Source organism: Alosa pseudoharengus, unplaced genomic scaffold (genome assembly GCF_046254945.1).
Source record: "Alosa pseudoharengus isolate Yale_2024_CS ecotype anadromous, Long Island Sound unplaced genomic scaffold, YU_APseudo_1.1 YU_APseudo_1.1_scf_13, whole genome shotgun sequence".
Classification (NCBI taxonomy): Eukaryota; Metazoa; Chordata; class Actinopteri; order Clupeiformes; family Clupeidae; genus Alosa; species Alosa pseudoharengus.
This window is the reverse complement of record NW_027468598.1, coordinates 469,638-482,742: the sequence shown is the minus strand read 5'-3', so window position 1 is coordinate 482,742 and position 13,105 is coordinate 469,638. Positions and strand designations below refer to the sequence as shown.

At 39.1% G+C, this 13,105-nt stretch overlaps 1 protein-coding gene across 1 annotated transcript in view; it reads left to right on the top strand.

The window, feature by feature from the left end:
* ercc2 (excision repair cross-complementation group 2) overlaps positions 1–13,105 on the top strand; it is a 144,751-nt gene that overhangs the window by 119,941 nt on the left and 11,705 nt on the right. Inside the window, exons 16-17 of the mRNA XM_076281800.1 lie at positions 3,490–3,553; positions 3,631–3,752. Coding sequence (XP_076137915.1) covers positions 3,490–3,553; positions 3,631–3,752 — 186 coding nt within the window. The remainder of the gene's footprint in view (positions 1–3,489; positions 3,554–3,630; positions 3,753–13,105) is intronic.

Below are 13,105 nucleotides of genomic sequence, written 5' to 3'. Positions count from 1 at the left end.
TGCCTGGCCATTAATGGCTTTGTACGTTAGAAGTAATATTTTGAAGTCAATGCGACTTTTAACAGGCAGCCAATGTAGAGATGCCAGGATAGGGGAAATATGTTCATATTTTTTAGTTCTAGTGAGTGTGCGAGCAGCTGCATTTTGTATAAGCTGTAAGCTCTTTAGACAGGTATTATTGCAGCCAGCATACAGAGCGTTGCAATAATCAATCCTTGAGGTTACAAAAGCATGGATTATTTTTTCAGCGTCTGGTAAGGATAAGGACTTCCTTATCTTTGAAATGTTCCTGAAGTAATAGAATGAAGTTTTGGTAATCTGTTTTATGTGATTACTTAGTGATAGGTCTTGGTCAATTGTAACTCCTAGATTTTTAATACTTGTGGATGAGGATAGTCAAAGATCAGAAAATGTAGCCTGAGATGAGGATAGGATATCCCTCATCTTTTTAGGACCTACAACCATGACTTCTGTTTTATCAGAGTTCAAAAGCAGGAAATTATTTGTCATCCATGTCTTTATATCTCTTACATGTGTCAAGTTTGGCTAACGGAGTTAATTCGTCAGGTTTTACGGAAAGGTATAGTTGTGTATCGTCTGCATAAGAATGAAATTTAATGCCATGTTTCCTAATTTCAGAGCCTAGGGGAAGCATATAGAGAGAAAATAACAGGTGCCCTAGTACTGAGCCTTGGGGCACCCCATACTTTACCATAGTCTGGATAGACGGTTTATTGTGGACTTGTACAAATTGTCTGCGGTTAGAAAGGTATGATCTAAACCAGGGGTTCTCAAACTTTTGTGGGCCAGGGACCCCTCATGGAGTGGAAAATTCTCCAAGGACCCCTCATAATCGCAACACATAAAACTTAAGTTAATCATGTAGCTGTATAGCCTTTTTTTCTGTTAGATGCTTATGTTATATGTATTTTAAAAACATAGAGTGCCAATACCACAATAGTCATGTTAGCAAACTTTGACAGTATGTAGGATTCTTTTAAAGGTTTGTTGTTTCTTTGTCAAATGTAGGCCTATTGTGTTGAACACATAGTGTTTGCTTCACATAACTTTCATTTTGTTGCCGGTTAATTAATAGTAAAGTGTTTTGACGTATTGATGTAACGTATCAGCAGATCAATTGGGCAAATATAGAAAGTGTAGCATGTTTCACCATATAAGACAATTTCATATTTTGTAGCAAACTTTGTCAGGGACCCCCTGACAATGTGCTGCGGACCCCTAGTGGTCCCCGGACCCCACTTTGAGAACCAATGATCTAAACCAAGCGAGTGCTGAGTCTTTAATGCCTATCAAATGTTCAAGCCTGTGAAGTAGTATGTCATGGTCTATGGTGTCGAAGGCAGCACTGAGGTCCAGGAGGACTAAAATTGATATGTCCATTATCGGCAGCAATGAGGAGGTTGTTAAAAACTTTAACTAAGGCTGATTCAGTACTGTGGTGAGCTCTGAAAACAGACTGATATACTTCTTGGATTTTATTCATATGTAAGAAGGCACTAATTTGTTTGGACACTATTTTTTCTAGTATTTTCGACAGATAATACTGATAGCAGTGAGTTATTTATGATCTGGAGCAAAGCATTATCCAAGAAAGGGAGAGCAGATTTCAGAAGATGAGTAGGGATAGGATCTAGTAGACTAGTTGTAGATTTTGATGAGGAAATTGTGGAAGTGAGGTCTAATATGTCGATAGGTGTAAATGAATTTAAAGTTGTTAGTCTCATCTGTGATTCAATTATGTTTTCGCTACCGTTGGTGAGACTGATTGGTTATTAATCTTATCTCTAATTGTTTCAATTTTGTCATTGAAAAAATTCATGAAGTCATTACTGTTTAGGGATATAGGGATAGATTCGGTTACTTCAGTGTGGCTCTTCGTCAGGCGGGAAATTGTGGTAAAGAGAAATTTTGTATTATTTTTGTTTTCTTCGATCAGCAAGGAATAGTAGGTTGACTTAGCCTCGTTGAGTGCTTTTTTGTAGGTGATAAGGCTATCTTTCCATGCTTGGCGGAAGACTTCCAATTTAGTAGTACGCCATTTTTGTTCAAGTTTGCGCGCTGCTTGTTTGAGGGTTTTTGTCTGTGCGGTGTACCATGGGGCACGCCTTATGTTTCCTTACTCTATTTTTTAGTGGTGCTACTGAATCAAGGGTTGAGCGTAATGAGTTCATTACATTATCGATAGGCAACGGCTGTAGTATTCAGCTAAATTGCGTACTGCATATTGTAATGTCATTGTAAAAGTAATTAGATGGTGGTCAGTTAAGGTCGGGTGTTGTGGCAGAACTGTTAACTGCTCTATGCTTATGCCGTATGACAAGACTAGATCAATAGTATGGTTATCTCGGTGTGTGGGTGAATTAACATTTTGACAGAACCCAACATGTTCAATTAGGGATTGAAATGCAATTGTGAGACAATCATTCACATTATCCATATGAATATTGAAATCACCCAATATAAGTATTTTTTCAGTTTGGATGGTTAAAGTGGAAAGGAAATCAGAAAATTCTTCTAAGAATTCAGTGTAGGGGCCAGGGGGTCTGTACAATGTGACCACAGTTACAGGCTGATTAGTTTTCCAATCTGGGGGTAAAAAATGTAGGACTAGAACTTCAAAAGATTTAAACTTGTGTGTATGCTTGGGAGATGTGAGAAGACTAGATTGATAAATTGTAGCTACTCCCCCTCCCCTGCCAGTGTGGCGGGGTACATGATAATTAAGATGAGAGGGAGGTGTATTTAATGGAAGGTATTCGTCTGGTTTAAGCCAGGTTTCAGTAAGGCACATAACATCTATATGATTGTCTGTAATAATTTCATTAACCAAGGCAGTTTTATTCGACAGTGATCGAATATTGAGTAAAGCAAATGTAAGTTGCGTTTGTGGAGGAATTTGCTTAGCCGAAGAAGTTTTTATCGTAATAAGATTGCTACGAATAATTCCCCTCATGGGTCGAATAAGAGTTGACAGTCTTGGTACAGACACCCTCTCTATTTGGCTATGTATGCCCCGTATATCCTGTATATCTGGGTGGCTATTAGAACGGCAGAGATCTGTGTAAGACATTATCTCTGCTTCCTGGACCTCTGGTTCGTCAGGAACTAGCCTCGGTTAAGTGACGGTCTATGTTCCTTGAAAGGAGATAAGCACCCCTTGAATTGGGATGGATACCGTCTCTTTTCAATAGTCCAGGTTTCCCCCAGAATGAGCTAAAGTTATCTATGAAGCCCACATTGTTATTGTTATGGGCACACCACTTTGAAATTTGTTGAATATGTTAAACATTGATCATGATTGTAGTGTTTGTATATACATAATGTTTTTTTATATTTTTAAAAATGTTTTTGTAAAACGAATCGTTTTGATTTTCTTTTGACACCTGTTGCTTTTTGCTGCCTTTGTAAAGTACTGTGTAACATGGTTTTATAAAGTGCTCTATAAACACAGATGCTATGTGTCCTTAGATTGTTGGACGGGGCAATGACCAGGTGGCTATGAGTTCCAAGTATGAGACACGAGAAGATTTTGGTAAGTTTAAAAGCATTCTTACTTCACTATCAGATGTAGTTGACAGTGTACTAATCTGGTTTGTTAACCTCTCATAGCTGTCATTCGCAACTATGGCAACCTGCTACTTGAGATGTCTGCCATTGTTCCAGATGGAATAGTTGCATTTTTCACCAGTTATGTGTACATGGAGAACATTGTGGCCTCGTGGTATGAACAGGTATGTCTGTGCAGATTACTATGTTGCTAGGTTTAATACCTAGATACTGTAAGTCAGTGTTTCTTATCTAGTGGGTCATGGATAGGTCGGGAGTTTGTGAACAAAAAAATCACCCATTTAAAATGCTACCCTATCAGATCTAATTTTGGACCATTATTTTTATAGAGTTTATTCGTTTGCCAGTCGTTGCCATGGCCAAAGACAATGTTTATGTGACCGGTCATGTTAGCGGTAAAAATGGCCCTCAATATTTGAAGTATGGATTCACTTATGTTGAGGACAAAAAGGGACAGAAACCCCATTGTGTGGTGTGCAGTGAATTGCTGGCACATAAGAGCATGAAACCATCCAACTAAAATGCCACATGGAAACAAAGCACCCTACTGTCAAAGACAAACCTGTCGGGTAGCCTACTTTGAAAGGTGACACAGGAGTTGAGGACTTCGAGAATCATGTGATTGGTTGGAAGATGGCAGCATAGTTTTACTCTCCACGAGTGCATTTTTTAGACATGTGTGTAGTATCCAAATGTGACTCCTCTCTTATCACCAGTCTTTACACGGATCAGACTTACTTAAAACCCGATTAAAGCAAAGTGTGTCAAAAAACACACCCTTTCTTCTCTGTTACATTGCTCTGGAACTGTCCATCGCAGCGAGATGAAACCTTTATTGCGTGACAAAGCAGAAGTGGAAGTTGTCTGTACGATCAAGTATGAAAATTAAAAAAATCATGAAATTAAATCAAATTGCATCATATTTACAGTCTATACTTCTCTGCGTTCACCTGCGCACCTATTACTCCTGTTTGAATTACTCGCGAACCCGTGATCGCATAGATATGGCAAGCATATCAGATGAAAGAGGAGACACAGGGCTATCCATTGGTACCATGTATATCGATCCTTCTGGCCAATAAAAACAGACGAAGTGACTGCAAAATAATATCATGTACACAAACCAACGCTACACACCTATTACTCTCGTTTGAATTACTCACGGACCCATGATCGGATAGATATGCCACACATGTCAGATGAAAGAGGAGACACAGCTATCATTTGATATCAAGGACATCCTTCTGTGTTATAAAACAGATGAAGTGACAGCAAAATAATAACTTCATATAGCTCGACTTACCTCACGGACCCATGATCGGATAGATATGCCACGCATGTCAGATGAAAGAGGAGACACAGCTATCATTTGATACCAAGGACATCCTTCTGGGTTATAAAACAGACGAAGTGACAGCAAAATAATAACTTCATATAGCTCGACTTACCTTGCTGCATTTATTTTTGTCTGTTTCTCTGGCAAAGCATGTTCATAATACGGTTTTGAGATCCTAGCAAATCCCGGCATGGCATCTAATTCAAGGCTCACATTGCATCCCAATTTGTTCGACAAAGAAACACCTTTTTGCCTTTACTTTGTTCATGGCAATGCAGTAAAAAGTTGTTGTAGAGAATCACTATGAGTGCACACACAGGCTAACACGCAAACTCGGGTCAAGTCAGGTCAAATCAGTGTGTCACAGATGTGGAGGGCAGAAAAGTCATTTTTCATCACTAAATAAAACAATTGCATTTATTTCTGTAAGGCGCACACCACATGTCTGTAAATTGCTCAGCCCCAAAGTCCCCCTCTATCATGGTTCTTATATTGCCAGATTCAGGACAGTCTGGCTTGCTGTGGTGAGATAAAGATTTTAGATTTAAAAATCAAAATCAAATCAATGCAAGTATTAATATATGAAATGGTGGCAGATCTGGGTAGCCTAGGCTGTGCTGAGTAATTGGTTCAGTCATGTGTTGAAGTGGTGTAGTTTTAAAATTAAATGTCAATTTCAGGATGAAAATGACTGAAAGGTGTGTTTTGTATCAACATATGGTATTTTTGAACTTTTTGCAATTGTCAAAAAGTTCTAGGCTGATTTGTCATGGAACTATACTCTCATTCAGGCGTAATAATCCAGTCACTAACCGATTTGTCTGCTGCAGCTCAACCTTGTTGCTGGAAGTTAGCCTACAGGGACTATTTTCAGGTGCTGCATGATATCATTTTGCTGCTGTGCCCATGGTGTTCCTCGATTATTATGCTGGAATGAGAGTATAGTTCCATGTCAAATCAGCCTAGAAAATCGGTACATTTGATTTTTCCGTTGGTCTTATTACACTTTCTAACTTGAGAGGAGACAAGTTTTAGCCAGACTCGGAGAACGCCTGGATGAACTAGAGAAAGGTAAAAATCAATTGTTTAACTCAAAGGGAAGGTGGAAAATGAGTGTAATTCCCCAAATGGTGGAATATCCCTTTAAAATGTAACAGGGAACAGATTAGAATGTTGATCAAACTATAATAAGGAGAATAGCAATAATAAAAAACAAATTTTGTCCGATCGTCACCAAACTTGACATACATGATCTTCAGACCAAGCCTAACAAAAGTTGTGGTGTTTTGTCTTTGGAACTTAAACCGTTCACCCGTAATATCCAATCGAAATTTGCGGCGAAGCCGCCAAACAGGAAGTGAGCTCATATCTCAGCAAACCATTCATCTATCATAACCAAACTAAGTACATGGACACAGGACCCAATCAGGGGGACGCTCTAAAAATCTGGTGACCTCTAGGGGGCGCTGTAATTTAGGAACATGCCTTTGGCCTGTGGCTGCTTTTGTGCTTAGAATTAAAATGCACTAGTGGTGTCTGGTAATACTGTTGGAGGTCCTTAGGCCGACCCAAGCCAACTTGTGATGTCATCGTAATTGATTCGGCCGCCATATTGGATTTAATCAAAAACACAAAAAAGTTTTCGCAGGTCACAAATTTCAGCGGATCCTCACCAAAATTGGCGGAGACCATCTTCCGACCATGCCTTATCAGTGCCTTGCTTTTTGGAACAATTGACAGCAGCATTCGGCTGAAACAGCCAATCGAAACTTGCGGCGAAGCCACCAAACAGGAAGTGAGCTCATATCTCAGCAACCCTTCCATGTATCAAAGCCAAACTTGGTGCATGGACTCAGGACCCAATCAGGGGGACGCTCAAGAAATCTGGTGACCTTTGACTAGGGCTAGGGTGCGCTGTAATTTAGAAACATGCCTTTTGGCCTGTCGCTGCTGTTGTGCTTAGAATTAAAACTCACTAGTGGTGTCTGGTAATGCTGTTGGAGGTCCTTAGGCCGACACAATCCAACTTGTGATGTCATCGTATTTGATTCGACCGCCATATTGGATTTAATCAGAAGTCACTGGCGAGTTGTTCATATGCTATTTTAAGAGCGCATGTCAACAGTCATATTGGCAGGTGCACGCACCATCCTTCTATCATTCATGAACGCACAACAGCGCATGTCCATGCAAAGCATTACAAATTGCACGATTACAATGGGAAACATAATTAGAATAAAGATATTATGAAATACTTTACATCTCATAATGAGTAGTTATTCACCATCATTTGCAAATTAGTAATGATGGTTAAAAGTGATTAGGGGAGAGGCGAGACACATGTATGGAGCACAGCTGAAGACGCACTGTCACGAGATATAAGCAACTCCTCTGCAGGATAAATGTTGTTTTATTCAGTCATTTGAGCAATATTAGGGTGAGTGTTGCTTTTTCCTGCCTATGTTTTCGGTGGTAACCCATTGTCAGTCAATAGTGAAAGTAACTGCATATGTGAAGTTAGTTTCACTTTGCCAATGAGTTCAAATAATAGACGAGTGCAAATGCGTGAAGGCTATGCTAGGTTTTAGTAAAGCATGGTTTAAGAATGACTATTCCATACGGTCTCGCAAGCAGCCTCCTTCAAATGCGCCGTTGAATGCCAAAATACCGATGTATTTATTTGACATATCGCGCGTTGCGCCGTTAACGGGAATGACAGATGTCATTCTCATTGGTTTAAAATGATGTTACGCCCCAAACACACCCATATGACTGATTAAAAAACCTAGGAACACCTTGTTGCGCCATGCGCTCCACGTTTGATAACGAAACCCCTCCCAATGTCAACTGGACATCCTACTAAATTTGAATAGACTTTTGACGAGTGACGATGCACTTTAGAATGTCATGATAGGGCCCTAAGTGTTAGTTAGTATAATTTGTATTTTAGTATATTTAGTATATTCTTTATCTTCTACTGTACTTATTGCTTAGTTGTGTTTTTATATTATATACTTTAATTACTTTTTCTGCTGTTAGTGAATGTGTGTGTGTTGTCTGTATGCTACTGAGACCTTGAATTTCCCCTGGGGATCAATAAAGTATCTATCTATCTATCTATCTATCTATCTATCATATCAATAATAAATAATGTCAACAGCCTAATGGAAATAAAACAATATTATACAAACCGTAACGCATAAGAAGCGCTTAAAGAACTAAGTGCATGTTGAACAGGAATGTCTTTAGACCCCTCTTAAACGACCCAAACTATCACAGGAACGGAGAGCACTGGGCAACTCATTCCACTAACATGGAACCACTGAGGAAAAGAGAAAGAATTAGACCTAGTGTTTATGACTGGTCGACACGACGCTCATCAGAAGACTGCAGTGGGCGGTTGGGGATGTACGTCTTGATTATTGAATTAAAATAACTAGGAGCAGATCCAGTCAGTGTCTTATAGGCCAAAGTGAGAGATTTTAATTTAATTCTGGCTACTATAGGGAGCCAATGGAGAGTAACTAGCAGAGGAGTTACATGTGTCCTCTTTGGCTGATTGAAGACCTATATATATGCTCATGGAATAGTAGCGGTTTGACAACCAAAATCCACCCATAAACCACCATTTTCTAATGAGTCAGATAGCGAATCACAGCTGGCAAACCAGCAGCGGTTTGCCAACCATAACCCTCCTGTCACCCAGCATGTGCTTGCTGACTTGATAGTGGTCCCACAGCGGACCGCCGGTGGCATACCGGCTGATGAGAGGGATGCTGACCAGTATCCACTAATGGTCCGATATCTGCTTGCTATCTGGGTAGCTGTGCAGTATGTACATTGGTAAACCTCCCTCCCGATGCTTCGAGAGCAGTGCTTGAAAGAAAGTTAGCAGTCTGGGCTTTTAGCTCGATTGCCAGCATGCACAACTTCCAATCCGAGGTACTGCTGTTTGCGGCGTGTGCAGGGCTGAGCCACACGGTTCAACATGCTGTAGGTTACACCAGCTGCCAGGGAACAATAGAAAGCACTTATCTTAGCAGGCCTAACCCCAGGCAGTATCACTAGCCACTAGCATGCTAGCTAACTTTCTATGCTATGCTAAGCAAACTAACAAACAAAATCCCTCATCTGGTGGATATTTTATATTTATATTTTATATCACTTTTTTGGGGGTAACTTGCATATAAATGCATATTTTTAGAGGGCACAGCATGTATAGTGATCATATAAGAGCATTTATGCTCTTTCGTTCAACCCATAGTTGGATACCCACTATGCTAAGATAAGGAAACGAACAAACAAAATTCCTCATGCACAGTTTGAAAGTGATGCTCGCTTCTTTGAGGTAACTTGCATATACTGTATATCCGTATTTTGAAGTTACATAGCAGATAGCAGATATAGCAATTGTATAAGACCTTGCAGAGTCTCATATTCCCATCATACGCAGTGCAACAGCAAACTAAACTGACGCTGAAAGAGAGTATAAAGTAAAGCTTGATCACTTTGGTCGGCTAAATAAGTTGATATTGAAGTTCGAAGCAGCACCCAATTCATTACAACCTCATTTATGAGAAGCCCATGTTGTTAGACAGCAAAATAGTGTTAATTTTGTCACCTATTTTTAATTTAGTCTTAGTCTTGTGACGAAATGTCCTTTTTAGTCTTTGTCATATTTAGTCATTCAAATATCATTTTTGTTAGTCAAGTTTTAGTCAACTTAGTCTCGTCATTTTAGTCTAGTTTTAGTCAAAAGAAAACTTAAGGTATCTTAGTCAAGTTTTAGTCAAAACATTTTAGTCTTTTTTTATAACAAATTATTTCTGATTACCGTTTCAGTCAAATAGTGTTTCACATATCTCAATTTTCCAACAATATTGTGTGTCCACAGGGCTATTCATCTGTTATAATTACTCATTCTGATTTTTTGTCAGTCAGTATGTTTACGTGCACAGGTAAGGTGAGCTACAGTTAGCCTATAGCTCGGCTGGGATTTGACCATAGACAGTAAAAGATTTGACTGGACCACTGTCATGATCTTTGTAGACCAGTGTTTCTCAAAGTGTGTTCCAGGGACCACTGGTGGTCCGTAAGCTATGAGTTGATTGCAATATTGAACCAACTTGTATGTAATTCCAAATAGTTCTGCAACACTGTATATGTAAAATATGCCAGTTTAAATCATATGAATTCTCTGACACAATAAGCAAAGTGCAAAGACAATACTGCCCTACAAAGCAAAAAGGCTACTACGCAGAGTGCAGAACTGAGAAAAATGACTAAATGATTAAAGTTATCCTGTCATCCAGCCTAAATAGTTGTAGGTAGATTATTGGACATGTGGCTGTTTTGTTACTTTCTATTAGCTTATTCTTTTTACATATCAATCCTCATATTTAATTTGATATTTTACCCCTATTTTGCAGTTACTATATTCTTGCTTTATATTACTTACCGAAAACGTGGCACCATACCAAGGAAAAGGCAGTAACTAGAGATTCTCCAAAAACTATTTTGTCACAACTTGGGCTCTGGGTGTGTTAGATACACTGTATTTGAAATAATTGGAACCATTTGTTTTGCTGATATACCAAACCCAAACTAATTTGACCATTTTAGGTCAATATTTTCCTTCCGGAAGCTGTTCTGGTGCTGAAACGGCTGCTTAAAGTCTCACATTGCTAAGCTGTATCAAGGCCCAAATGGGGACAATTTATTTTGAATAGGACCACATTGTTATGTCTGAGTATTAAATTTATGTGTGTCTGGGGGTGTTTCTGTATCTGTAATGTAGTATCTGCTATACCTACAAATCACAATAATGTTAAAGCACTGCAAAACAACTTTTCTTTGGAGCAATATAGGCAAATTAAACTCCAATTCAACAGCAAAACAAAATAATTTTGCCTAAGTGTTTCTAAGACTTTTCAAACTCTTATGATGATAACTAAGATAAACAAGTTGATGATTTTATATGGTGCAGTATCTGTTTGTGTATATATATACTCAGTCCTGTACATTTGTTCCGCGATCATAAATCACACTAATCAATTTGTATCCACCTTCTACTCCATCCTCCACTCTTGAAACTTTTATGTATGCTTGTTTGGCATGCCTGTGTATGTGTGTGTGTGTGTGCGGGCCGCACAGCAAGTAGCCTACTGGCGCTGCGAAGGTGAATAGATTTGTAGCAGTAGCCAAAAAATGTGTAGCATTGTTATAAAACCTTTAACAATGCTACACACTTTTTTGGCTACTGCTACAAATCTACTTCACCTTAGCAGTCACAGCACCATAGTTAGGCTACATTGTATTTGGGGAAAGCAGAAGGTATCAGTTTTACTTTTATTTATTTATTTATTTATTTATTTATTTATTTATTTATTTATTTATTAACTAACAAAACAATCCCTGTCATTTCCATGCAGTTTTCAACAGCTACCAAGAAGAGAGGTCATGCCATGGATTTTTGTCAATGTTTCTACTTCTACATATGCAAGATTTTAGTCATCTTTAGTTCATATGATATTCAACTTTATTGTCAATGCACAAATTAAATACCAATAGTCTAAAACAAAATGCAGTTTTACATCTAACCAGTGGTACAAATAACTGACATGTCCAAAAGTGCCTTCATGAAATGCGTCGCTAGACATTTTAACGGGCCAAGTTGAGAGCTGCGTCCGTTATTGTTTGTGGGAAAAATACTGATTCCCACATTGCTACTACTGAACTACTGAATCCATGGTCAGGGACCACCAACAATGTCCTCACGGACCACAAGTGGGCCGCGGACTACTGGTTGAAAACCCCTGGCTTACAGTATCAAGCGGACTTAAGCTGCCACCTCTTTTGTTGTAATACATTTCACGCAGCTGCGTGAATCACAGAAAGCGTGAATGAAGTGGCCACTTCTAAATGGGACCCACTGTACAGTAGCTGAAGGTGTGTGGCTAAAGCAGCCATAATGAAAGTGTTATCATTGTTTGGATACTTCACACACACATGCTTTTTAATCGCATAGACTACACCTACCGAGCTGGAATCAAAGCACATCGATTCCCCTCTCACACCCTAAACACGCAGTACAAACAAACAAGCATCTCAGTCTAACGCATGTATTAATAGGGGGGCCTATGTGTCTAATTTGGGGGCTTGTGGGATTCGCATGTTAATTTTTGGAGAGTATTATATCTTTGTTCTAGGGGTTCTTAAGAGCATGTCTCCATATTTTTAGAAGGTTTTGAAGGACCCAAATCAAAGGTCAAATTCAGAAAAGGTCAAATTTGGTGTTTTGTCCATAAACCTCACATTTCTGGTATTATAGCATAGGGTTTGGTGCCAAAAAGCAAAGATATTCTATAAGGTAGTGTGCAAAAGTGGGCCACATAAACAATACAACATTATAAAACATTTTTAGGCTGATGATTGATCTCTTTAACAATAAATTGGCCTAAAATTCTCAAAATTGTCCACTTATAAAAATAATACTTCAATATCAATGCTATCAATTCATGCCTATTAGTGTGCTTGAGTGTAGGCCTAGCCTGCTCTCTCAGTTCTTGTCTACACCCATTCAGAGCAAAGTGCAGAGATCTCTGTTGAATCAAATTTAATAGACTTTTACATAGTACCAGCTGAAGTCTGTAAGGCCTTCCGTCGCCTATGTAAGTGTGAAGAAAAGAAAGGGTAAAGGATCAGATAGACAAACAGACAGGTGTGTGTGTGTGTGTGTGTGTGTTTATTTGATGTGATTTCCTGTATTCTGGTGCATTTTGGGGATGGCCAATACTTTAGTTCAATCAGATTCATAGCCTATGTGTTGATGTGTTGATATTGAGGCAATGGCTTGGGCTCCCTGACTCCTTGGGCCCCTGGGCTTGGGCCCGGTAGGCCTGTGCAGTAATCCATCCCTGACTACCAATGACAGTTGGCTGATGATAGCTGGCAGTGATAGAATTTAGAATATCGAATAAGCACATAGTGCTCTGTTCTTCATGGTTGGTGATATTAGTGACCACATATACTTCTACATTTGAGCAAGCACATTTTCATAGTTCATGTTGGCACAGTCTAGTTAGGTTATATTCTGAGGTGTGTCTTTCTGTTAGTCAGGTGATGGCACACATATTCTAAAAGAAAAAGATTTTGGGCTTATGTATCCAGTGGCAGATATGT